The 25343-nt window shown below is 37.6% G+C and overlaps 1 protein-coding gene across 4 annotated transcripts in view; it reads right to left on the bottom strand.

The window, feature by feature from the left end:
- Positions 1–24932, bottom strand: part of LARP4 (La ribonucleoprotein 4) — a 74774-nt gene extending 49842 nt beyond the window's left edge. For 2 of the 4 annotated variants that reach the window (XM_081082640.1, XM_081082642.1), the window contains exons 1-5: positions 24646–24805; positions 23605–23765; positions 5091–5238; positions 4316–4468; positions 1448–1523 (exon numbers count right to left, since the gene is read on the bottom strand). In XM_081082640.1, coding sequence (XP_080938766.1) covers positions 1448–1523; positions 4316–4445 — 206 coding nt within the window. In that variant the 5' untranslated portion in view covers positions 4446–4468; positions 5091–5238; positions 23605–23765; positions 24646–24805. Of the gene's footprint in view, positions 1–1447; positions 1524–4315; positions 4469–5090; positions 5239–23604; positions 23766–24209; positions 24235–24645 lie in introns of those variants that run through there. The other 2 variants (XM_081082641.1, XM_081082639.1) reach the window with 2 other exon arrangements.
- Between the last annotated feature and the right edge of the window lie 411 nt (positions 24933–25343).

The raw sequence follows: 25343 nt of genomic DNA on the forward strand, positions 1-25343 counted from the left end.
CAAGCTGTGGGCTCAATCCCCAATAGGGAGCGTGCGGGAGGCAGCCAATCAATGATTACCTGTTGTCATTGGTGTTTCTCTTTCTCCCTCTCCCTTCCTCTCTGAAATCAATAAAAATATATATTTTTAAAAAGGTATCCAAAAACTGTGGTACATCTACACGATGGAATACTATGCTGCTGTAAAAAAGAAGGAACTCCTACCATTTGCAACGGCATGGATGGAACTGGAGAGCATTATGCTAAGTGAAATAAGCCAGTCAATGAAGGAAAAATACCACATGATCTCACTCATTCATGGATAATAGAGACCATTATAAACTTTTGAACAGTAATAGATACAGAGGCAGAGCTGCCTCAAACAGATTGTCAAACTGCAGCGGGAAGGCCGGGGAAAGTTGGGGGGCAGGAGGGAGGGGTATAAGAGATCAACCGAAGGACTTGTATGCATGCATATATGCATAACCAATGGACATGGGACGCTGAGGGGTGGGGGAGGCCAGGGGATAGTCAAGGGCGGGGGAAAAAAAAAAAAGACACATATGTAATACCCTTTGTAATACTTTAAGCAATTAAAAAAAAAAAAAAAGATGTGAATTTTAAAAAAATAAATAAAAAGGTATCCAAGAGAAATTTCATTATCTTTCTACTGAAAATAGAATATCCTTTGCATTGAAACAAGCATGTCAAACTAACAGCCCACAACGAATACTTTTGCAGCCCAACCAATATAACGGTATGTAAGAAATGTTTTAATAAAAATTTTGTAATTTAATTTTTACAATATCGTTACACATAATTATTAATAACAAACTACTAGTACAACATTCACTAATGACTGATTACTATAATCGCGTTGCATTCATTTCCCTTATGCCTTATGTGCAAGCGCACCATTTCTCTCCACCAATACCAGCAGCGAATATTTTAGCAGCCAACTGCCACATCATTAGTCTTGTACTGACTTGTTTGGTGTGCGCAACAGGAAATATTTCGCTTTCAGAGAATAAGAAAAACAGGTTTATTTGCGTTACACTTATTAATTTGTGCAGTTATTCAGTGTCTGGTAAGTTAATGTTCAAGAAAAAATATTAATTTTTATTAAAATGTTCTATTATTTTCTGTTAACGATTACTCATTTATTTCAGCCCTTTGTATTCAGCATGTCTCTATCGAAATAAACCTATGTCTCTATGAAAATTAAAGCTTTTGTTTTTTTGCAGCCCACATAAACTTAAACCTTGTTCATTTGGCCCGTGATAGCCTTTGAGTTTGACATGCTTAAAGATTATATCCTTAAATCTAGTTAAGAAATATAGAAGAATGATACCAGAATACATAACTGAAGGAAATTAAAACCACCATTCTTCCAGGTATTTTACATCTACCAACCAAGCAATTCAACAAAAAAAAAGAGGAGAAATATCTACACAAAAATGATCGTGTACCGTGAGAAACAGAATTCTAATTGTTTCTTCAGGCATTCTTTTAGGTCTTCTGTAGAAATTGCTGAATTGCTTTCTCCTGATGGTAGAAAACAAGAGAGAAAAAGTTAATACAAATTACTATAAGTGGTTAACTTTACATATTGTTTATACTCAGAGTAAATCACAAAGTATACACAAATTAAACTCATAAAATTAAACTGTTATTTTTTACAATTCAGATCACTCAAGGTCAGACTAATTTCTTTCAACCAATCTATTCTTCATTCTTTAGAGAGATTTCACATCAGTTTAAAAATGTTTATCAAGTAATTAACAAAGCACCATTAATACTATACTTACTGCTAACATATTGTAAAATACTACCCTAAATACTTTAAAATAATGAACAAGAGTTGATATTAATCTAAATTTGAGACAGTGACTAGCTAGACAAAATGGGATATATATACACACACAGAGTCATCTGTAGTATTAGGAGTAAATCTGGTATTAGTCACACTCGTTAAACTATCTTTTTTTAATGTTTTATTGACTTTTTAGAGAGAGGGATAGAGATGGAAACATTGATGAGAGAAAGCATCAATCGGCTGCCTTCTGCAAAACTGCTACTAGAGATCAAGCCCACAACCTGGGCATGTGCCCTGGCCGGGAATGGAACCATGACCTTCTGGTTCATAGGCCAATGCTCACCACTGAACCACACCAGCTGGGCTCAACTTCTATCTCTTCATATTTTTTCCATTCCTCAATTTTAGAACTCCATTATCTTCCTATGAATATTTAAAGCACTCAAATGTCCAAAGGACCAGATCAACTCTATAATAGTCTCCTATACTTTCTATTATTTAAACCCAGAACATGAGCCTTTTTTTGGGAGGACTCAAACCTGGAAAACTGAGACTATCTTACACAAGACATTACAGACTCAAAGCATACAATTGGTCTTTTTTTTTTAAGTCCTCACTTGAGGACATGCTGGAAAGGAGGGAGGGAGGGAAGGAGTGAAAGAAAAACATCAATGTGAGAGAGAACATTGATCAGTTGCCTTCTGTATGCTTCCTGACTGGATAATCAAACCTGAAACTCAGGTATGTGCCCTGACCAGGAATTGAGCCAGCAACCTTTCATGCCCCGGATGGCACTCAACCAAGCCACTCTGCTGAGCTGTCCTCTTCAAAAGCATTAATGATTAATTTCCTTTAAATACAGACAATAGGATGTACACAAAGATAAATTCTGCCCTGGCTGGTTTGGCTCAGTGGATGGAGCGTGGGCCTGCGGACTGAAGGGTCCTGAGATTGATTCCGGTCAACAGCACGTGCCCGGGTTGTGGGCTCGAACCCCAGTGGGAGGCGTGCAGAAGGCAGCCGATCCATGATTCTCTCTCATCATTGATGTTTCTGTCTCTTTCTCCCTCTCCCTTCCTCTCCAAAATCAATAAAAAATAAAAAGATAAATTCTGTGCATGAATTTACCACTACCTTGTCTTACTATTCAAGATTCAAAGTAATATTAGATATTAAAGTAACTTCATTAAAATGAATAAGCATTCTATTTTTATGTAAATTTCTAATACAAAATTCATTTTCTCAATTACTACCTAAATGAGCAATAACTTTATTTAACCTTCCAATGTCATTATCGCAAATTTATTAAAATATCAACTGGTTGCTACATCACTTAAACCAACTCTATGTTCAAAGTAGCCAGCCAGTAATGCCCAGCCATCATGGCTCAGTGGTTGAGAATTCACCTATGAACCAGGAGGTCAGGGAACATGCCCGGGTTACGGGCTTGACATCCAGTGTGGGGTTTGCAGGAGGCAGCCAATCAATGATTCCCTCTCTTCATTGGTGTTTCTATCTCTCTCCCCCACTCCATTCCTCTCTGAAATCAATAAAAATATATTAAAAACTAAAGCAAACAAACAAAAAACAACGAAGTAACCACATTAGGTATATTATGACCATAAGTAGAGAGCAGAGCCTACCACCTTAAATTATTATATGGAAATACCACCTCATTCCACTTCCGAAATCAACTTATAAGCCAACAGACTTTAGAAATCTAGTCCAAATATTTATAATAAATAAGGAAACTGAAGACAAAGATTTATATACCTTGACTGAAGGCAAAGACAGAAATGCCTACACCCTCCCATTACACTTATTTTCCAAAGAGACCCTTCAGAAATTAGAAAAATTAAGTTAGGTCATGAGGGTCTATGGTACAGTTTTAGTTTCCTTTAGATTTCATCCACTTTAAATCCAATCAACTACTAATCCATAACAATTAAGTGAATATGGAAAAAAAAACACGTCTCACAAGTTAAATTGTAGAGCCATGTTTTTATTTTTAATACAGCCTTTTCCTTAAAATCAATCCCTGCAACTTCACATTTATAAATGCATTTCACACTGACAAAAGTGATGGGTCACGGGAACAATGAAGTCCCAGGGTCATATTTCACCCATAAATATTTAGAGGGGGGAAAAAGTGATAGGAAAATTGAAGGACTTGCACTAATCCCAAAAAGTTGGACCCTATGAAAAATTGTAATTTAGGTTTCTTTCAACTATTTTGAATATTTTTCCCCTTTCATCTTGAATTTCACACTTTCTTTTAATAGGAAATTTAAAATTAATATTTTTTTAATTACAATTTTCACGTTTGGCCATTTTAAAACAGTATTTATTGATATCACCTAACAGCATTTCATTAACATAAACTTTTTTCCCAATAAGAAAATAATGAATACACAGTTTAATTAGAACAATGATAAAGAGACTTGAGGGAGGGTGGGGGGGGAGGGGGTAAGAAGACTAGCATATTGAATTCTCCTTTGATCAATAAAAACCTAAAGCTTACCCGAAATGTCATATATTTGGTAACTCAGATCTTCTGGCCCTAAAATCATTCCATTAGTTGATTCTTCAATGCCTGTAGAATTTCTTGTGGTTTCACAAGATGAATACATTACTTCATATTCCTTACACATATCATCTGAAAGCTCAGTATTACCTGTATGAAAGAAAACACACTAAAAATAGAAATTCTTCAAATCCTATCTTTAGGAACTCTGGGCCCTATCGTCTTCTATAACAAGATTTCAAGGAATCTACTGGTTGGTAAAATGCCCATATGATTTTAAGTAACAGTTCTCTTTCTAAGGGAGTTAAGTTTTGACAATTATGGATAAGCTAAAATGGTTAATAGCTTAAACTTATATAGCACTATCTATGTATCAGACTACTTAATGCACTTTTACTCACTTAATTCTGCCAAAAGTAATTATTATTACTATTTTTATTATTGTTGTTTAATCTTTAGATTAAGGACACAAGCATGGGAAAATTAAGTCATTTGTCCAAGGTCAAATAAGTGGTAGATCAACACTAATTTATAAATACCATTTTATAAATGGGCTTAAAGGCTAGACCCAAAGATTTCAAGCTTCTGTTTGAAATTGGTGACCATTCATACTAGATATGAGAATTGTATACAAACTACACGTTAAACATTTATAAACATATTTAATCAAATAATCAAATAATCAAAGGATGTACCCTAAAGTTCTCTAAATTGGTTCGGGGATATGTTTAGCCAAAATGTGTTTTATTTTGACAAAATATTTAGGACTCACCCTCAGGATGAGACCCTGATGTTGCTGCTGTTTCATGCCAAGAGCTTTCAGTTCCATGAGTTACTGGCGTGACATCAGTATTTCCATGAGGAATTTCTTGCCACACTTTGGCATTAGGATTTAAACCAGTTCCTTTAGATGTTACCTGCTAAATAATCATAGGATCTATTTGTAAACTATAAAAGTCAGTGCATTAAAAATACAGATTTAGGTAAAAGACTTTTTCCATTACTTAAATTTGAAGAAAACCCCAATATTAAGTAATTTAATAATAAATAAATAAATATTAAATAAGTAGTATTTTTTAAGTTTTTGGCTTAATTTGACAATATAAATCCTTTTGAGTGGATGAACTTGAAATGTATCTATATAAAATTTAGCTACCTGTACTATAAAAAATATCTCTATGAAATACTATTAATATAGTAATACTGCTTTACCCCAATCTGCTTGCAAATGTCATAAAGTTTATTCAAACTATTCACAGATCTGTGACATTAGCATGTGTTTTGTATCTAGAGCAAATTTTTTTAGTTATTTAGAGTGATTTTATAGAGTATACAATTTTTACTGCCATCCAAACTGATACAGACCTTTGAGTCTGATTCTACCGCTGGAAATTAATTTCTCCCAAGTCAAAAATAGCAATCTGCCTTACATTAGAATGTGCTTTTCCAAATTTGTCCTGAACATATATATTCTTTTTTAAAAGTTGTTTAGAGTATTACAGATGTCCCTTAATTTCTTCCCCCTCTGCCCCCCACTTTCTAGCTACTGCTTAAAGTCCACAACATAATTACGTAAAATTACCATCTAAAGTAATCTTTCGCATACCTCATGTAACCAGACACACACAGAGGTGAAAAGTAGAAATGGATCGCAGTATAGAGGGTGGGAAAGAAGAGTATTCAAAAGATGGAGAAGAAAGCAGGATGCACAAATACACTTCTCTCACCTCATTCCACCAAACTGGGCTTGTTCCTTCTCAAATATATTAGTGATTTTCAAAAAGTACTCTCTCTCCAAAATGTTACTTTTTAAAAATATTGTTTTTATTGATTTGAGTAAGGGAGAAATAGAAATATTGATGAGAGAGAAACTTCAATCATCTGCCTCCTACATGCCCCTCAACTGGGGATCGGGCCTGCAACCTGGGCATGTGCCCTGACCAGGAATGGTTCATAGGTCGATTCTCAACTGCTGAGCCGTGCAGGCCGGGCCAAAAGGTTACTTTTTTAACTGTCTTCTCAGTTATAGGCCCCTCCCCTGGATGGCAGGCACCAGAAAGTGGATTTAAAGGGCAAGGTGCTTTTAAGCTTATGACCTGCATATACTTGGGATTCAGCTTTCATGAAAAATAACTGGTACACACTGAGCCAAGTATCAGGGAGTTGTTATAAATTCTGTCTACATTGAGGGAGTTCTTACAACTAACACTGCATCATGGGCTAAAAAAAATAAACCAGCCTTTAAGGTATCACCAACACTGAAAAATGGGCAACCAAAGCAGGACTCTGGGTAGGAGGAACTTCAGAACCCCCAGAGTTGCTGAGAAGACTCAGCTTCTGGGAGGCCTAACTGTACTTCCTACAACTATGTCCCATGAAATTCCCCCAGTAATCTTTTAATTTAATAAGGTTGTTGTTGTTTGTTAATCCTCACTGAAAGATATTTTTTCATTGATTTTTAGGAGAAAGGGAGGGGGAGAGACAGAAACATGGATGTCAGGGGGAGACACATCAATTGGTTGCCTCCCACACCCATCCCAACCAGAGCCAGGGAAAGAGCCTGCAACCGAAGTAGGTGCCCTTGACTAGAATCAAACCCGAGCCCCTTCAGTCTGTGGGCCGACACTCTATCCACTGAGCTAAACCAGCTAAGACAATAAACCGATTTTGTTGTTGTTGTTAATCCTCTCTGGAGGATATTTTCCCATTGAGTTTTAGAGAGAGTGGAAGGGAGGCAGGGAGAGACACAGAGAGAGAAACAGGAGAGAGACATTGATTGGTTACATCCCACACACACCCCAACCAGGGCCCCTGACCAGAGCCCCAGACTAGGAGTGGGGATCAAGCCTGCAACCCAGGCATGTGCCCTTGACTGGAATCGAACCTGAGACCCTTCCGTCTGCAAGCCAACACTCTATCCACTGAGCCAAACCGGCTAGGGCAGTGGTTGGCAAACGGCAGCTCGTGAGCCACATGCGGCTCTTTGGCCCCTTGAGTGTGGCTCTTCTACAAAATACTACGTGCAGGCGCGCACATTAGAGTGCGACTGAAACTTCGTGGCCCATGCGCAGAAGTCAGTTTTTGGCCTGGGTGAGTCTATTTTGAAGAAGTGGCGTTAGAAGAAGTGGGGGTACATTTGCTGAGGTCGACCCCTCAGATTGAGGACGTTTTTAGCAAAGGCCAGTTTAGGTGTACCCTAATTAAGGTAATAACAATGTATACCTACTTATACAGTTTAAAAAATTTGGCTCTCAAAAGAAATTTCAATCATTATACTGTTGATATTTGGCTCTGTTGACTAATGAGTTTGCTGACCACTGGGCTAGGGCAATAAACCGATTTTTTACTTAAGTTTCCATACTATGCAACTATTATGACTAACATGACTTATATGTAGGAACCAATGAAACATTGTTTAATTATACTGTATAGCTTGCCATATATTTTTTGATTGCTTATCAACTGAAACTCAATTTGGGAAAAAGAAGAACACTCAGACACAATGTTCTTAACCATGTCAAGGTTCATTCATATGTTGGGAGCAAGGGCTGGGCCTACATGGTGGTTGTAATGGCAGTATTTTATCACTGACACTATTTAGAATTGCCAGGTATAGGATAATTATAAGATTATGCCTTTTAGTCAATGTATTGCTTTAAAATTCTCTAGAGACAACAACCCCTCTCTGCCTTCACCACAGCAGCACTCTACCCATCACCTTACCTTTGGAACTGAGCTGACTGAATATGATATGGGAATTTAGGTACAGCTTAATTTCTGACTGATGCAGAAAACAACTATGAGGAATTTGTGAGAGCCTAGCTTCCCTGCCATGTAAAGAGCATTTAACTTGTTATTAAGCACTTTAATAGAAGAAAATATATGTACTGGCATACCCTCCTCCTCCCTCACTTCCCTTAATTCTGAAAATACCAGTTATGTCCCTACCCAAGAAAATGTCAAACAAAGACGACAGCTCTCAGCGAAACTTACGGAATTGTTACATAGTAGTATGTTGCTTTAGTAAAATAGAATAGGAATTGTTATTTCAAGGTAGTTAATAATCATTATGTAAACATATAATGGTTGAGACTCCAGAAGCACACTTAAATTCAAATTCAAAACACAACTCTAACTAAAAACAAAAAAACACAGCTCTAACATTAACAGTACTGTGATAATTAACCAACATTTTCAGTTGTTTTCCAGAATATCCAATTCATAATAATTCTTTAAAAAGTACCAATATTACCTTAATAAAGCTAGATTGAAGTGTAATTCCGCTAATTGAGAATTTTTTTCTGTAATGCCACAGTTGTTTAACTTTGTTTAGCCACCCAGGAATTATGAACTTATTGACCTCAGTTTCCTCACTTAAAAAAAAACATAACCTCTAGTCTACCAAAACTTACAATATAGTCCTAACACACCTTGGAGACTTAACTTCATTTGTTTTGCTCACTACTTCCTCTTTTCCTCTTGTTATTTGTATATAACCTCTATTTTGTTACCGCTATAATAGTTTACTTAAACAGGTGTTCTTTGCAACCCTCAGGCAGTGGGCTCAAGGAAGGCAGACAGTAGGTCTTCCTTTTCTATTTTAGCTGTTAACACAAACCAAGTGAGAGTAGACCCCCAGCTGTCTACTGAGTAAAATAATAGAGGCATGTGTGCAAAAAAGGAATGTTAAGCATCTATAATTACCTTCCCAACATGCTAGACCAGAGTTGACGCCATTCTCTTTTTTGTTTTAATGTGGCCTGAGTTTAAAATGGAAATCTTATGTCAAAATGGTTTATGGCTTTTGGTTTCAGGACTGCTAAAAGCTTTTACAGTAACATCAAGATCAATAATAAGGTGTCAAACCTTGCAGGGGAGGAAAAGCATTTTTGAAGAAGCACCATTTGAATAATCATAACAAAATCTTAGCTTAGAGATGTTAATTCACAATTACCTCATATCATAATTAGCTTAGGAAGGAAACCAACTAGTTTTCTTATTACAACCAGGGTGCCCTGCCAGGACAGGTACCAGGTATTTAAAAATCTCTATGGAGTAATTTTAGAGGCAAGGTAGCTTTATATTTGTCACTATATAGACATGCAAACAATGTGCACTGTACCAAAAGTATCTTATATCAAGGATTTTTTGTGTGTTTTTTTTTGTTTATCCTCACCTGAGGATATTTTTTCCTTTGATTTTTTAGAGAGAATGGAAGGGAGGGGGAGAGTCAGAGAAAGAAACATTGATGTGAGAGATACACATGCACTGGTTGCCTCCCACACACGCCCCAACCAGGGCTGGGGATCAAGCCTGGAACGGAGGTACCAGATCCGTGCCCTTGACCAGAATTGAACCCACGACCCTTCAGTCTGCAGGCCAACGCTCTAAGCACTGAGCAAACGGGCTAGGGCTTATCAAGGATTTTTAGTTGTCAGTGTGCAGAATACATTCTGGCTAATTTAAAGAGAAAGGTAATTTATTAAATGGTAGAGTCACTATCGCTATGTCACTAGAAGGGCTGAAAAAAGCAGATGCAAAGACAATATCACCCAAAATAACCTTGCAGAAGCAGTTTAAAGGGGAAATTGCTATCCCTGCCATTACCAAGCACTAAATGCAAAGTCCAAATCCATTACAATCTTTACTATGGCTAGCACCAACTTAATCTTGAAACTATTAACTACATTTTAAGCTGACTAGCTCCACTCCATTCCTGACTGCAAAATGAAAGTTGTGAATGGAACCTCCATTTCCTTATATTGTGTATTTTCAAATACAAGGCATCTGTGGGTGTGTCTGACCAGTGGCTCTGAGGTAACACGCTTGCATCCACCTATACACATGAGAATCTGGAAATTTTTGAGTTTTGAAAAGTATGTACATAATATGGGTATTTCTGCAAATTTAGAAAGCTTCTCAAAAATTGGGAGGCTGCAAATGTGACAAATGTACACTATAAGAGATTAAGACTAACATTTAACATACAAAATATACACTTAATTTATAAATACCCAAATACTGGGGGATTATGACCAAAAACTTACCTTTAATTGATGAGATTTTAAGCATTTAATAATTAATCAAAATAATTAACTAGATGATTTTCAGCAGCATACTATCTACAAATCTGATGTGTCCCTTGATACTGGTGCCAAGAATAATTAAAGTGTGTAGTGTATGGCACATAAACAAGCAGTACTCCTGGGCATATTTATTTTTTTCACCAGCCTAATTAGTAGTATACACTTTTCTAAAAGCCAATGTACACAAAGAAACGTATACAAGGATGTGTTATTGCAGTACTGATCCCATAAGTAGAAGACTGAAAACAACCCAAAGTCCATCTATAGGCAAACAGTTCAATAAAATTTAGTATATTTTATAACACATATTATAAAAATTAAAGAAAAAACATAGGCCTATATACTAGTACACTAATATGAAAAGTGCTCAAATGCATTAACAATAGAAACAAAGATAATTTACCAAACAGGGAAAATGTATAAAAAGACAAGAAGGGATAGTTAATTACAAAGTGTCATTTTTACTGTTAAACTACTTTGTCATTTTGACAAACACACACACACACACACAAACAGTTCACTACTGTAATCCACATAACTTTTCTAAAAGCTGGCAATGTTTACCGAAAGCCTTAAAAATAGCTCTGACTGGTGTGACTCAGTTGATTGGGCATCTTCCCGTGCACTAAATAAAACATTGCTGGTTCAAATCCCTGGTTCAATTCCTGGGGCACAGGCCGGGTTGCAGGCTCAATTGCCAGTGAGGGTTGTGTAGGAGGCAGGCGATTGACATTCCACTCCCACACCGATGTTTCTCTCTCCCTCTCCCTTCCTCTCTCTAAAAAAATCAATGAAAGTATTGGGGGGGGGGGGAGAGTATTAAAAATATACATTTCTGATCTAGAATCCTACTTGTCAGAAATTCTGCTCAGAAGAGATGTGCAAAAGCCTATAATTACAAAAATACCCAACACATGAACTTTATAATTCTGAAAAATTAGAAACATCCAACTGCTATCATTTCAATGTTTGCATACCTCCCCCCCAATTCATATGTTAAAATCCTAATGCCCAATGTGATGGTATTGAGACATGGGGCCTTTGGGAGGTGCTCTTCTAAAAGAAACCCACAGGGCTTCCCTGGCACAGAGAAAAGGCACTCACCAGCTATGAACCAGAAAGCCCTCGCCAAACACCTAATCTGCTGGCACTATGATCCCAGACTTCCCTGAAATAAATTTATTTTGTTTATAAACTACCTAGAGTGTGATTCTATTATAGTCTAAATTGACTAAGATACTAACTACAGAGGAGTTGTTCAATAACTGTAGCACAGCCATTTACAGAATATTCCAAAGCCTTAAAACCAGACTGTATATAAAACTGGTAAAACCTGAGTAAGTTCTGTAGACTGCACCAATGTCAATTTGCCAGTTTGTACATCATATTATAGTTATTCAAGGTGTTACTACTGGGAGAAAACAGGCAAAATGTGCATAGGACACCTGTATATTTTGGGGGCAATGTCTTGAAAATTTATAGTTATTTCAAAATAGTTTTTATTATTGTAAAGACAAAGAAATGTTCACAGAAACTTGGGGGGGAGGGGATGTAAAGCAAATTGCTATTTTATAAAAATGATTTAATTTTGTGAAATAATGCACAAGCATAGAAAAGATTGAGAGTGACTAAAAATTAGTGTTTTCAATAGTTACCTCTGAGCAGCAGTGTTTTTATTTTCATTTTTGTGCTTTTCTGTTTTTTCCTAAAATTAACATCTCTTACTTTTACAATCAGAAAATATATAATGAAACATTTAAGGTACAAATAAAAGACACATCAACAGAATATCCCAGAGCCTTAAAACCAGAATGATGTAAAATCGTTCCTGGCAAGTCACATAAAGAACTATTGTCTTCAAAGAAGCTTAAAGAACTTACCAATTGCTAAGAAAAGCACAAACAAGCAAAATGACAATTCACAGCAGAACAGTACCCAAAAAACTAATACACCCAGATAAATGTTCAATCACACTGGTCATTGAAGAAACACAAAATGCCCTAGGTGGTTTGGCTTAGTAGATAGAGCTTCAGCATGTAGACTGAAGGGTCCCGGGTCTAATTCCAGTCAAGGCACATGGTGGGGTTGCTGGATCCCCAGTAGGGGGCGTGCAAGAGGCAGCTGGTCAATGATTCCCTCTCATCATTGATGTTTCTATCTCTTTCTCCCTCTCCCTTCCTCTATGAAATCAGTTAGAAAAATAAATTTTAAAAAGCAAATATTATAAAAAAACAACACAAAGTAAATCAATTATTTCATTTTAACCTATACAGTGAATTTGTAAATATAAGAATGCCTGGTGTGGACAAAAATACAATCAATTGGGCAATAGTAAAAACAATCATAACACTTTTGGAAAGCAATTTGCCAATACTGATATAAAAAACTTAAAAAATGTCCACTCTTTAATCTAATGCAGTGAATTTTAGCTTAAGGGCTTTATACACAAGAGTGTTCTTTATAGAATTACTCAAAATAAGGAAAAACTGAAAACTAAAAATGTCCATCAAAAAAAGTTGGTATTTTTCTGCCCAGCTGGCATGGTTCAGTGGTTCAGCACTGACCTATGAACCAGGGGGTGACACATGATTAGATTCCCCTTCAGGGCACATGCCCAGGTTGCGGGCTCGATCCCCACTGGGGGATGTGCAGAAGGCAGCCAATCAATGATTCTCTCTCATCACTGATGTTTCTATTTCTCTCTCCCTTCCTATCTGAAATAAAAAATATATTTTTTTAAAAAGTTGTTTTTCCATAACCAAGTCTTTAAAATAACATAATGAATCTGACAAGTCAGTTTAACTGGAAGGCTTATTTTCTCATTTAAACTCTAGATAACTAGGTTTGATTCATCTTTTGACTAAAGATGAATGAAAAACCACGTCAAAATCCGGATCTCTTCTATAGACCTAGAAGTAAAGTCCTTGAGGCTACAGTTATGTATAAGAAAAATCTAATAAAAGGATGTAAATTGTCCAAGTGCCTGTTGAAACTACCTGCCAACATACACATAGCATATAAGCACAGATACTCTCAAATCACCACAAAAATATTCAAATTGTCAGTCCTTAAAATTAACAGATTCATCACCACCTCCATTTCTAAGCAATATATGTCATCACCAACTAACCAACAGAAATGCTCACTATTGAACCATTTTATGCCAATTCCTAGCTGGGGAAGAGATATAAAGAAAGGAAAAAGGGGAAACATCAAATTCTTGGCAAAATAATACCTTCCAGCCTGGCCAGCGTGGCTCAGTGGTTGAATGTTGACCTATGAACCAGGAGATCAAAGTTCGATTCCCAGACAGGGCACATGCCTGGGTTGCAGGCTCGATCCCCAGCGGGGGAGCGTGCAGGAGGCATCCAATCAATGATTCTCATATTTGATGTTTCTATCTCTCTCTCCCTCTCCCTTCCTCTCTGAAATAAAAATATGTTAATAATACTTTCCAGACAGCAGTTTTAATGTAAAAGAACCAAGAATTAGGAAAAAGTCACCATAAATATGGAGAAGCCATCTCTTTGGTTTTACTTACCTATTTATTATCAGAAACAGATATCCCATGCCACTTAACACTACAAATGCTGAGAAATGGAAACAAAAGTATATAAATTGATTAAACTTATTTGCTCATGGCGGATCAATCTTCCAAGTTTATTTTTTACATCTCCAATATTGAGAGGGACACCAAATTGTATGTACCTAAACAAAATAAACACCTATTTTATCCAGCATAAAACTTCAAGATCCTAAAAGAAGATGCTTAGGGGCATTTTATGGCAAGTAAAAGTAAAAATTAAAGTGGGATTTTTTTTACCCATTCTGACAGAATAATAACTTACATCTGGAGATTCTGCTGCTACTACACTACAGTTGCCTCAGAGAAAACTTTAAGACAACTAGTTACAGACTAAGGCAGTGGTTCTCAACCTTCCTAATGCTGCGACCCTTTAATACAGTTCCTCATGTTGTGGTGACCCCCAACCATAAAATTATTTTCGTTGCTACTTCATAACTGTAATTTTGCTACTGTTATGAATTGTAATGTAAGTATCTGATATGCAGGATGTATTTTCATTGTTACAAATTGAACATAATTAAAGCATAGTGATTAATCACAAAAATATGTAATTATATGTGTTTTCCGATGGTCTTAGGCGACCCCTGTGAAAGGGTCGTTCGACCCCCAAAGGGGCTGCGACCCACAGGTTGAGAACCGCTGGACTAAGGAATATTATACATCTTCTCACCAAGCCAAATGGTCCCTGGCCCCAGTTCTGCCTAGAGTGGCTAATAATCCAGAAGACATGGCTATCTATAGAAAATAGCCACCAGAAAGAACTAGGGTCCCTAGGGCAGAACTCACTTCAGCTCTGCAATCATTTTTTAAAAATATGTTTTTACTGATTTTAGAGAGAGGGGGAGGGAGAGGGATAGACAGAAACACTGATGTGAGAGAAACTTAGATTGGCTGTCTGGGGGTTGAGCCCACAACCTGGGCACATGCCCCAATCAGGAATCAACTCGGTGATCTCGTAGCTCATGGGTCCACGCTCAAACACTGAGCCACCCAAGCCGGGCCTCTGCAATAATTTTTTAATACATTTTAATTTATTTTTTAGAGAAGAAGAGGGAAGGAAGGAGGGGCAGAGGGAGGGGAAGGAGAGGGAATGAAGAGAGAGGGGTAGAGGGGGAAGGAGAGAGGGGAGAGAGTGGAGAAGGGGGAAAAGGGGAAGGGAGAGGGAGAGAAACATCAATGTGAGAGCAACACATCCATTGGCTATCTCCTGCACACACACCTCCTAACGAGGATCTAGCCCACGACACTGGCATGTGCCCTGACTGGGAATCAAACCAGCAACCTTCGCCACACAGGAAGACACCCAACCGAGCGACACTGGCCAGGGTGACTGCAATTATTTTTTAGCCAAGGTATAGCTAATTTTCAGTTACAAAAATACATATCCACGGTAATTTATGCAATAAATTTTACCCTCTATCACAATGCATTTATCCTAATCTGAATTATTTTATCTGCAAGCTCCACAATGGCAGTGATCTTGTTTATGATTTACTTGCTCTCTAGAACCTTGAACAGTGACTAGCACACAGGCCAATAATAAAATTTGTAGAATGAATCAATGACATATACTATGAGTATTTCTCAAACTTGACTGTGCAAAAGAATCATCTATGGATCTTGATAAAATGCAGATTCAGAGTCAATACCAGGTCACAGGGTCAGGGAGTTTATATTCTAAAAAGCCCCTGGGTGAAGAAGTTTTCTGCTAATCTAGAGCTCACACTTGTAATAACAAGGTAACTGGACCAGCCCAGGTCATTTTCCTCAAGCTCTCCAAGTTGTCAAGAGTCAAAATTCACTTACTTTCCACCATGGAAGAAAATCTTAAGTTTATTCATCAATAAAGATATTGGTGCTATTCCTCTAGTATCAGAGGAAAAGACATCACCAAAGTCCCACTACTTCAGTCAGATGGCATCTGACAATTGTTTAAAAACCAAAATAAAACTGAGGCCTCTCTAGATTAGTGGCTTAATTTAGGGGTCATGGATTGAAATGAAAATATAATCAAAACTAGAGACTTCTAGAAAGTTCTACATGAGATTTATGAACTCCCTTACTAAAGATTAAAACTATTAATAGATATTTAGCATTTAAGTAATGTAAATAGTCCTCAAAGAACTGAGCAATTTACTTCAAATTGTTATCTGATAAAGCCAAGGGCTAACTATACAAATGAACTTAAAAAAAAATAACAATCCTCAAATGTCAGTATTAAATATCAAAATAATCCTTTTCAGAAAAGGGTGCCTTTTAACTCCCAGTGCTTATAGTCAAGTCAACAAACCATTTGTTACTTTTAAATGAAAACGACCACAAAACTGAGATGAAAGTTATCTTTCATAAGTATATATGAAAGCAGCAGCTCACATATGGTTTTTATGTACCAGATTCTATTCTAAGGGCTTGATATTAACTGTCAATCCTCTTAACAACCCTATAAGATGGATTTTTATTTTTATTTTTTTTTTTTTAATATATTTTATTGATTTTTCACAGAGAGGAAGAGAGAGAGATAGAGAGTTAGAAACATCGATGAGAGAGAAACATTGACCAGCTGCCTCTTGCACATCTCCCATTGGGGATGCGCCCGCAACCAAGGCACATGCCCTTGACCGGAATCGAACCTGGGACCCTTGAGTCCACAGGCTGACGCTCTATCCACTGAGCCAAACCGGTTTTGGCAAGATGGATTTTTAATATTATCCTCATATATTACTATTATTCTCAACTTATAGATAAGAAAACTGAGAAACAGAAGTTAAAAAAACTTGCTCAAGGTCATACAATTAGAAAGTGGCTCTGCCTGAGCAGGCAGCCTGGCCCCAGAGTCCACGTTCTTAACCACTTTTTTACGCAACCTTGTACATAAATGTACCTTATCATTATTACTCAACCAATTGCTCTCCTATTTTTTTCCTTCCCCCAACTCAAAAGACTAGAATAATCCTATTTCTCTTACCTTGCTCAACTGCAAATTTTGTAAATTCTATAAATTTACATTCTCACAGCCAATTCAACAACAAATATTTTAGTACCAACTATGTTACTCTGTTAAGGGGAAACGTGCCAATAAACACACATTCAGCGAATCTTTGATTTCCTCTGAAAAAATTATCATAAAAGCTAGGATATTTTTTAGCCCTAGCCGGTTTGGCTCGGTGGATGGAGTGTCGGCCTGTGGATCAAAGGGTCATGGGTTTGATTCTGGTCAAGGGGCCTGGTCTGGGCCCTGGTTGGGGCGTGTGCAGGAGGCAGCCAATCAATGTGTTTCTCTCACATCGATGTTTCTGTCTTTCCCTCTCTCTTCAAAAAACCAAACCAAACCAAACAAAAAAACTAGGATATTTTTTAGAATGAAACGGGGTAAAACATCTGTTCCAGAACACAGGTGTACTATGACTGTCCAGGATGAAACGGGAAGTATGGTCTCCTCTACCTATTTTGCAGTTTGTGGTATCTAATGGTATGGAATGCTAGCAAACTACATGCTACACAAATTCTGATTACTCTTGACTTTTCTGTCCTGACACAGAAAATGCTTTTCTCAATAACATACAAACCAAACCAAATTTAACTCATCTCTGGAATTTGGCTTCATGCCTACAGTTCATACCCTACCCCTAGTAATATTCATCTAAAGTACTCCTCTTGTCTTTGGTTTAGAGCCAGTAATTTACAAATACAGAGATAGTTTTTGAACCAAAGATTGGTTCAAATGGTCTAACAAAGCAACAGACAGGAGATGAAATATGACTATGTGATATTCAAGTTTCTTTTTCTTGCATTTACTTAATGCTTATACATTAGAAAAAGTATTTTTTTTCAATAGAGCAAATATGAAATGCCTATTTGCATTTTATCATTTGTATCCCTTTAAATCTTACATGTAAATGAATCTGTATTTTTTTAAAAATATATTTCTTTATTGATTTCAGAGAGGAAGGGAGAAGGAGAGAGAGATAGAAACATCAAAGATGAGAGAGAATCATTGATTGGCTGCCTCCTGCACGCCCCCCCACTGGGGATCAAGCCCACAACCCAGGCATGTGCCCTTGGCCGGAATCGAACCTGGGACCCTTCAATCCGCAGGCTGCCACGCTATCCACTCAGCCAAGCCGGCCAGGCGAATCTGTATTTTTAACATACTAAAATCTTCTTGTTTTATTTTTTTAAATTGATTTTTAGAGAGAGAGGGGGAGAGAAAAAGAAACACTGAGTTGTTGTTCCACCTATTTATGCATTCATTGATTGCTTCTTGTATGTGCCCTACCACGGGATCAAACCTGTAACTTTGTCGTATCAGGACAACACTCAAACCAACTGAGTTATTACATGGCCAGAGCTTCCCTCTTATTTTTAAAGTTTTATTTGTCCAATTAAAACTATACTCAAACTATAAAAAATTTTAATAAGGTAATTACCCTGTTTGGTTTACCCAAATCAGAACAAATTAGTAACAAGGCTGAAATTAGAACTCAAAAAGTTACATCTCTTAAATCAGTGCTATCTCACAGTAATTATTGTAATTACCAGAGCTGCTATCATGTCGTTTTGACAAATTTACCAGAAGAAATATTTAAAGAACAAATTTCAGTGGTTTTGAAAGGCAATTATTAACATACTGGACAATTTACATCACAATAGTTACTGTAATGGTTAAATGGTATTGTCTGTCAAGCATTACCTAATTATACCGTATTACAAGGCTTACCTAATATATAAACACCATAGACACCAGAAACACAAACCAGCTCTGCCAGAAGAAATCATTTATCTCAAATTATAAGTGGGAACTTGAAGCTCAAAAGTCCTCACTTGCCTCAGGTCATGCAAGGATTCCAAAACCCTTACAGAAAATTACAATGCATTAGTACAAAAATTTACAATGTTTTCTAGAAGACTGAAAACCTCCCTCAAAAATTAAACTTTAAAGAAAACAAAACTTAAGCAAAACACAGAATATAGGAAAGATAAATTAAAATGCTATCAAAACTCATTTTTCATTTTCATTTAAGGATATTCAAGGAGGTTAGAATCTTTTTTATGACTTCAAATTGACAGCTGGATTCATTTCTCAACTTCCTCTACTTTCCATTAGTCGGCAAAACAAGATTCAGACGCCATTTCTAACTACAGGATCAACATCTTTTTATATATACATAATATATGTATGTATGTATGTATGTATATATACATATTTTTATTGATTTCAGAAAGGAAGGTAGAGGGAGAGAAAGATAGAAACATCAATGATGAGAATCATGGATGGGCTGCCTCCGGCACACTCCCTACTGAGTAATGTAGCCCTCAACACAGGCATGTGCCCTGACCTGGAATGGAACCATGACCTCCTGGTTCCATAGGTCAATGCTCACCACGGAACCACACCAGCTGGGCTCAAAATCTTTATTTTTAAGTCAATTGTTTTATTTTTATTTTTTTGTTAATCCTCATCCAAAGGATATTTTTCCATTGATTTTTAGAGAGAGTGGAAGGGAGAGGGAGAGACAGAGAGAAACACTGATGTGTGAAAACATATCTGATTGGTTGCCTCCTGCACACACCCCAACCAGGACCAGGGAACCTGTAACCAAGGTAGCCGCCCCTGACCGAAATCGAACCCAAGACCCTTCAATCCATGGGGCTACGCTCTATCCACAGAGCCAAACCGGCCAGGGCTCAAATCTTTTTTTAAGCTCCTAGGTAGAAGACCAAAATCACAGATTTGAAATGTACATGTCTAGTATTAAGGATCATTTCTATTAACTGGGAATAATATGAAACTGGCATATCGTCTGAAAAAATGAAAACTGATAAACAGTAGTTGAACACCAATATTTCTACTTTTTCACATACTGTATACTTTGAAGCACCACGAGATACTTTTATGTTCACCTGAGCCTTTTATTCCACTTTTCACACTTCAAAAATAATTTTTACTTTATTTTCTGTTCATTATGTCTAAAAATATTTTTATTCATTTTTAAATTCAGAATCAAGTTGCAATAAATATTCCAAAATCAAACTGTTCAAAAAATCACTCAGCTATTCACTTACTTATAATTCTTCTTGGCAATCACTTCACAATTCATATAGTTATTTTCTTCTTTTCTAAGTCACTTTTAAAAATAAAAATAAAAAAACGATTTCTGCCCTAACCGGTTTGGCTCAGTGGATAGAGTGTCGGCCTGGGGACTCAAGGGTCCCAGGTTCGATTCCGGTCAAGGGCATATACCTTGGTTGCGGGCACATACCCAGTAGGGAGTGTGCAAGAGGCGGCTGATCGATGTTTCTAACTCTCTATCCCTCTCCCTTCCTGTCTGTAAAAAAATCAATAAAATATATTTTTAAAAAATTTAAAATAATAAATAAATAAACAATTTCTGGCCCTGGCTGGGTAGCTCCGTTGGTTAGAGCTTTGTCCTGATATACCCAAGTTTGGGGGTTCCATCCCTGGTCTGGGCACATATAAGAATCAACAAATGGGATAGAGTGTTGGCCTGTAGATTGAAGGGTCCCAGGTTCAATTCTGGTCAAGGGCATGTACCTTGGTTGTGGGCACATCCCCAGGAGGGGGTGTGTAGGAGGCAGCTGATCAATGTTTCTCATCGATGTTTCTAACTCTCTACCCCTCTCCCTTCTCTCTGTAAAAAATCAATAAAATATATTTTAAAAAAAGAATCAACCAATGAATGCATAAATAAGTGGAATAACAAATCCCTGTTTCTCTCTATCTCAAATAATTAAAAAATCATTTCTAGCCAGTGGTATCTAATAACTTTCTATAAATAATTACTTAAGCTAATGGAGAAAAACGGAATACTGTGCACAGGCACACTCCCTATGATTACTGTAATATAAAATTAATAAAAAATTATTCAGGCAAATATCCCACTATTTTCAGACACTAAGGCTAACCTAAAGTGCAAAATGTTATCACTTGAAAAAGCAGAAAACTTTGGAAGTCAGAGAAATTATTTTTAAAATTATGTAAGATCTGGGGGAAGGGGAGAATGGGAGTTGATTAATGTGTACAGAGTTTCAGTTTTGCAAGATGAAGAGTCCCGGAGATGGATGATGGTGACAGTTGCACAACAATGTAAATGTACTTAATACCACTGAACTATACACTAAAATAGTGAAGATGATATATTTTGTTACGTGTATTTTACCATAATTAAAAATAATTTTTAAAAGTTATGTGGGAGTAATTAAAGCATCTTAGGGTACATAAAATTCATTGCTATCTAAAGTGGTTCTAAGTCTTCATTTTCAGAGAAAACCTCAAATAGAGACAGCAATCCTATTAAAACAAAACAAAACGAAACAAAATACTGCCAAACAATTAGAGCAGACATAACTAGCTGAAAATATTAACGGGGGGGTGGGGGGTGGGGGGGGGAAATGATGTGAAAAATGAATAAAATGTTAGCAAGCACAAAAAACATGAAAAATTTGCAAACTGTCTCCTTGGTGCTCAAAAGTTTAAATAACTCTCTAGTAGCCAAAAGAAGGGAGCTGTTTCAAACTTACAGAATTTGTTTTAAGAATTTATGTTGGGACATGTTTGACAATTTTGTGAATTATCCAAATATTTTTACCTCTTTCCAGAGAGCCACTCTGTGTCTCCTTTCAAAACAGAGGTAAGAAAAAAATAATAAACTACTGAAGTCTATATAGCCATTTGCCTGCAAGACCAAGTTAAAAAAAAGTGACATCTAAGTATTTTTAAAATAAGATTCCTTGTTTGCCTACTGAACCATAAAAATCTTTAATTAAGATTTTGAGGTAATTTAGAATCCTAATTGCAGCGTAAACATTCACTGGCTGTTCAATCATAGGCAAGTTTCTTAAATTCTCTGTGCCTTAGTTTATCTCTAAAATGGAGATAACGCCACTATGTCAAAAGTAGGCTTGAATAGTTGTGTATATATAAATATATGTGTGTATATATATGTACATATATATGTATGTACATATATATACACACATACATGCAAAAACACTTAACAGGCCTGACACACAGTAATTACAATACATGTGCACACCACTATTATTATACTATTATCATTACTTTTATATATCCCACTGATTCCAGTTATAAATTAGTAAACTGGAGTTCTCCAGAAAAATGCACTAAGAGATTTTGAACACAACTGCAGAGGACTCATAGATTCCAGATTAGAGAAGTCCAAAGATGATCCACATGCAACTTGGTTTTATAGTAAAGTGGTTCTTAAACTCTCCTGTGCCATGGACCTCTTCTCAGAATTACGTTCGTAAGTATATAAAATACTAAGGATCACAAAATAAACCAATTATATTTATCAAAGTATTTTTAAATTTCAAATTTAGTAATGTGCTTCACTGATACATTAAATAACAAGATTATATATAATAGAGTAATTAGCATAAACAATGACAAGATTATGTTAAAACTAATACGATATGAAAATATTTCTCTTGTTGCATCCATTAAAATTACAAGAATTTTCATTTTTAGATTTCAATTAGAAGCTAGTGAAAATAAGCAATTTTTTTTCCCTTAACCAAGTTATGGACTTCCTCAATTCTACCTAGGGACCCAGATTAAAAACTCTTGGCTCAGGGGAAAGTACAAAAATAAGTTCTGAAGCCAGAGCTTTATGTTGTTGAAGTCAGACTTCAGACTTTAGTCCCCACATTATTCACACCTGAATGACCTCAGACATCAAACTTCTGAGCTTGGGTTCACTTATTTAGAAAAATTCCTATAACATGAAGTTACAAGGATCAAATATTAGTTAACAAAATGCTAAATGACCAGTGTTGTTTTTTAGTTTTTTCACTGATTTTAACATCATATATTCAGCCCCAAATATGTAGTGACATTAATTTTCAATAAAATTCATAGGAGAAAAATTTTAAATCATATACTGATTCGCAAAGAAAAGGAATGATTAATGGAAACAATTTTATGTAAACAGTTTAGCGAGAGCCATGATTTGTCATTAGAATGACTTGTATCTAAATCTCAATCCCACTACTTACTTTTACTAAATTACTTAACCTCTCCACCTCTCATCTGTAAAATACTGCATTGTTGTTTTAGAAAGGAGAGGATCTAGCTTCAACACTCAATAAATGGAGCTATTATTATACTTCACATTTTAACAAAGCCAAAGAAATCAACTTGGAACTCAAAAGTTTATTTTGGAATTATGCTGATAGAAATAAAACTTCACAGTCCTTCTTTTGCCTGGCAAAACACATACACACTGAAATCTGCACCATTTAAACGGCATAACATTCCTAACACAAACTGGCATTGTTTAAAATCATAATCTGATTTCTTTTTCTGCCCAATGAAAAAAGAGTATAAAAATCGGTCAACAGAATGGCTTCAATTAATTTTAAAACTTTTCATGATTCGCCTGGAATATCCTAATGAATGTTTATGACCAACGTTGGACATACTCTAAAGTAACTGTGCCAATTTAAAGCTCTCACATTGATCAGATACACTGAATAGATTAAAAAGTGAGCGCATGTCATTTTCTTTACCCGGAATATTTACAGAGTAAGATCCCTCCCTTCCCCCGGAAAGACTGGCCGATCAATTATACAACCTGTAAATTCCTTCCCTCATTGAAAAGATTCTTTTATGGGCATAGTTAACAAGTGCCAAGTTGCGAAGTTGCAGCTTTGCTGGTTTGACGTTTTCACAATGCAAGAACAGTATGATCAGGAATCTACTCAAAGCTTTAGCCAGGCAGTCAGCTGATGCTCACTGCACACAAGAGAAAGACAGAAAGAAGAGAAATTAAACCTCGAATATTTGTGTAAGGCAGCTATCTATTACCTAAAATTAAAACAGGCCAACAGCAGACGTTCCAATTACAAGTTTAAAAAAGCGTTTATATCGATAAGTAACAATACAAAAATTGGCTTTCCCCGGACTTAGGTTTCTCTCATGCTTGGAATTTTCTTTGCAAAGGGCTTGAAGCCGTTCAAAAAAAACCACGTCCTCGTCCCGGAGCCGCTGCTTGAGTAACTTTTACAAAAGGTCAAAGCGGTGCCTTTCAAACCTTCCGAACCCTGTTGGCTTCTCCTCGGTTCACAGCAACTCACTTTCCACCCACAGAACGTTCCAGAGACCAAGACACGGGGACGCAACAAAACTGGGTGGGGGTTGCAGAAAGGAGCTGGCAACTTTCTTCCCCAACACACATACCGAATTTCACCTTCCTCGCTCCGTCGCCCCACATGTTGCTCGCCGCTCCCAGCGGGCCCCGCGCACCTCGCTCCCACCCCCGGAACGCGCCCACCTGATCGCCCTTCCCCGCAGGCTCCGCCCCCCGCGCCTGTTGGCCTCCGCCAGGGGCTCCATATGGGACACCTTCCCCTTCCTCCGAGCCTCACGCCCCTCCAGACCAGGCTCGCGGCCCCCGCTTCCCTGTCCCCTCGCGCCGGCCCTCCCCGCCCGTCGCGTCCTCAGGGGCGAGCGCGCGCCAGTGGGGCCGCGGGCCTGCGCAGCCCGGGTGCTGTGTCAGCCTAGCTGCCGGCTCCGCGGCGTGGACGGCCTGGAAAGTCACATGGCGGTGGGACCGGCCCGCGCCTCCACGCTCCCGCTCCCTTTGGGGCAGGACAAGATAGCCCAGTCCACTCACCTCCACGAAGAGCAACATGCCTTCCCGGTTCGACCCAATCGTTCTCGCCGCTGCTACTCCAAAAGGTTTACAGGCCCGAGCCCCGAGCGCTGGGATAAGGACACTCGCCCGGCCCAACCACCCGGCAGCGGACCCGGCTCCTCCCCCGCCGTCAGCCGCTGAGTTCTGACCCGCCCAGTCCCACCTCCCGTGAAACATCTACTGTTTCCTGTGCTAAAGAACAATTGCTTCCGGGAGCAAAGACAATCCTCGGCGCACTCCACTTCGGCACCACCTTTTCCTTTCCAGCGGCAGCCTGGGATGTACTACCGTCGGTCCCGGGGGGAGGAGGGAAGCGGTCCGGGAAGGCACCATTCTGTGCTACGGGGGTGTGTAAGGGTCTTACTGCATTTCAACCATTGCAAAGCGGCCACAGTTTCGCAGTTTTCATAGCTCAAAACCTGATAAAAAGCGGAGCTTGTGCGAAATGTTCTTTCTTTCTTTCTTTCTTTCTTTCCTTTGTGTGTGTGTGCGAAGTGTTCTGAAAGAATGCCAACCCTGACGAAAAGGTGGTGGCTCACAGAAAAAAAAGTAGAGAAGGAAAAAAACCCACAGTAATAGTAAACATATTAATAGCAGCAGCTGTACTAAACGCTTACTGTGTGCTTGGCACTATTCTAAGTATTTTACGGTAATCTTAAAACCATTACATGCAGTAA

This window comes from Myotis nattereri (genome assembly GCF_964212035.1).
Source record: "Myotis nattereri genome assembly, chromosome: 2".
Taxonomy (NCBI): domain Eukaryota; kingdom Metazoa; phylum Chordata; class Mammalia; order Chiroptera; family Vespertilionidae; genus Myotis; species Myotis nattereri.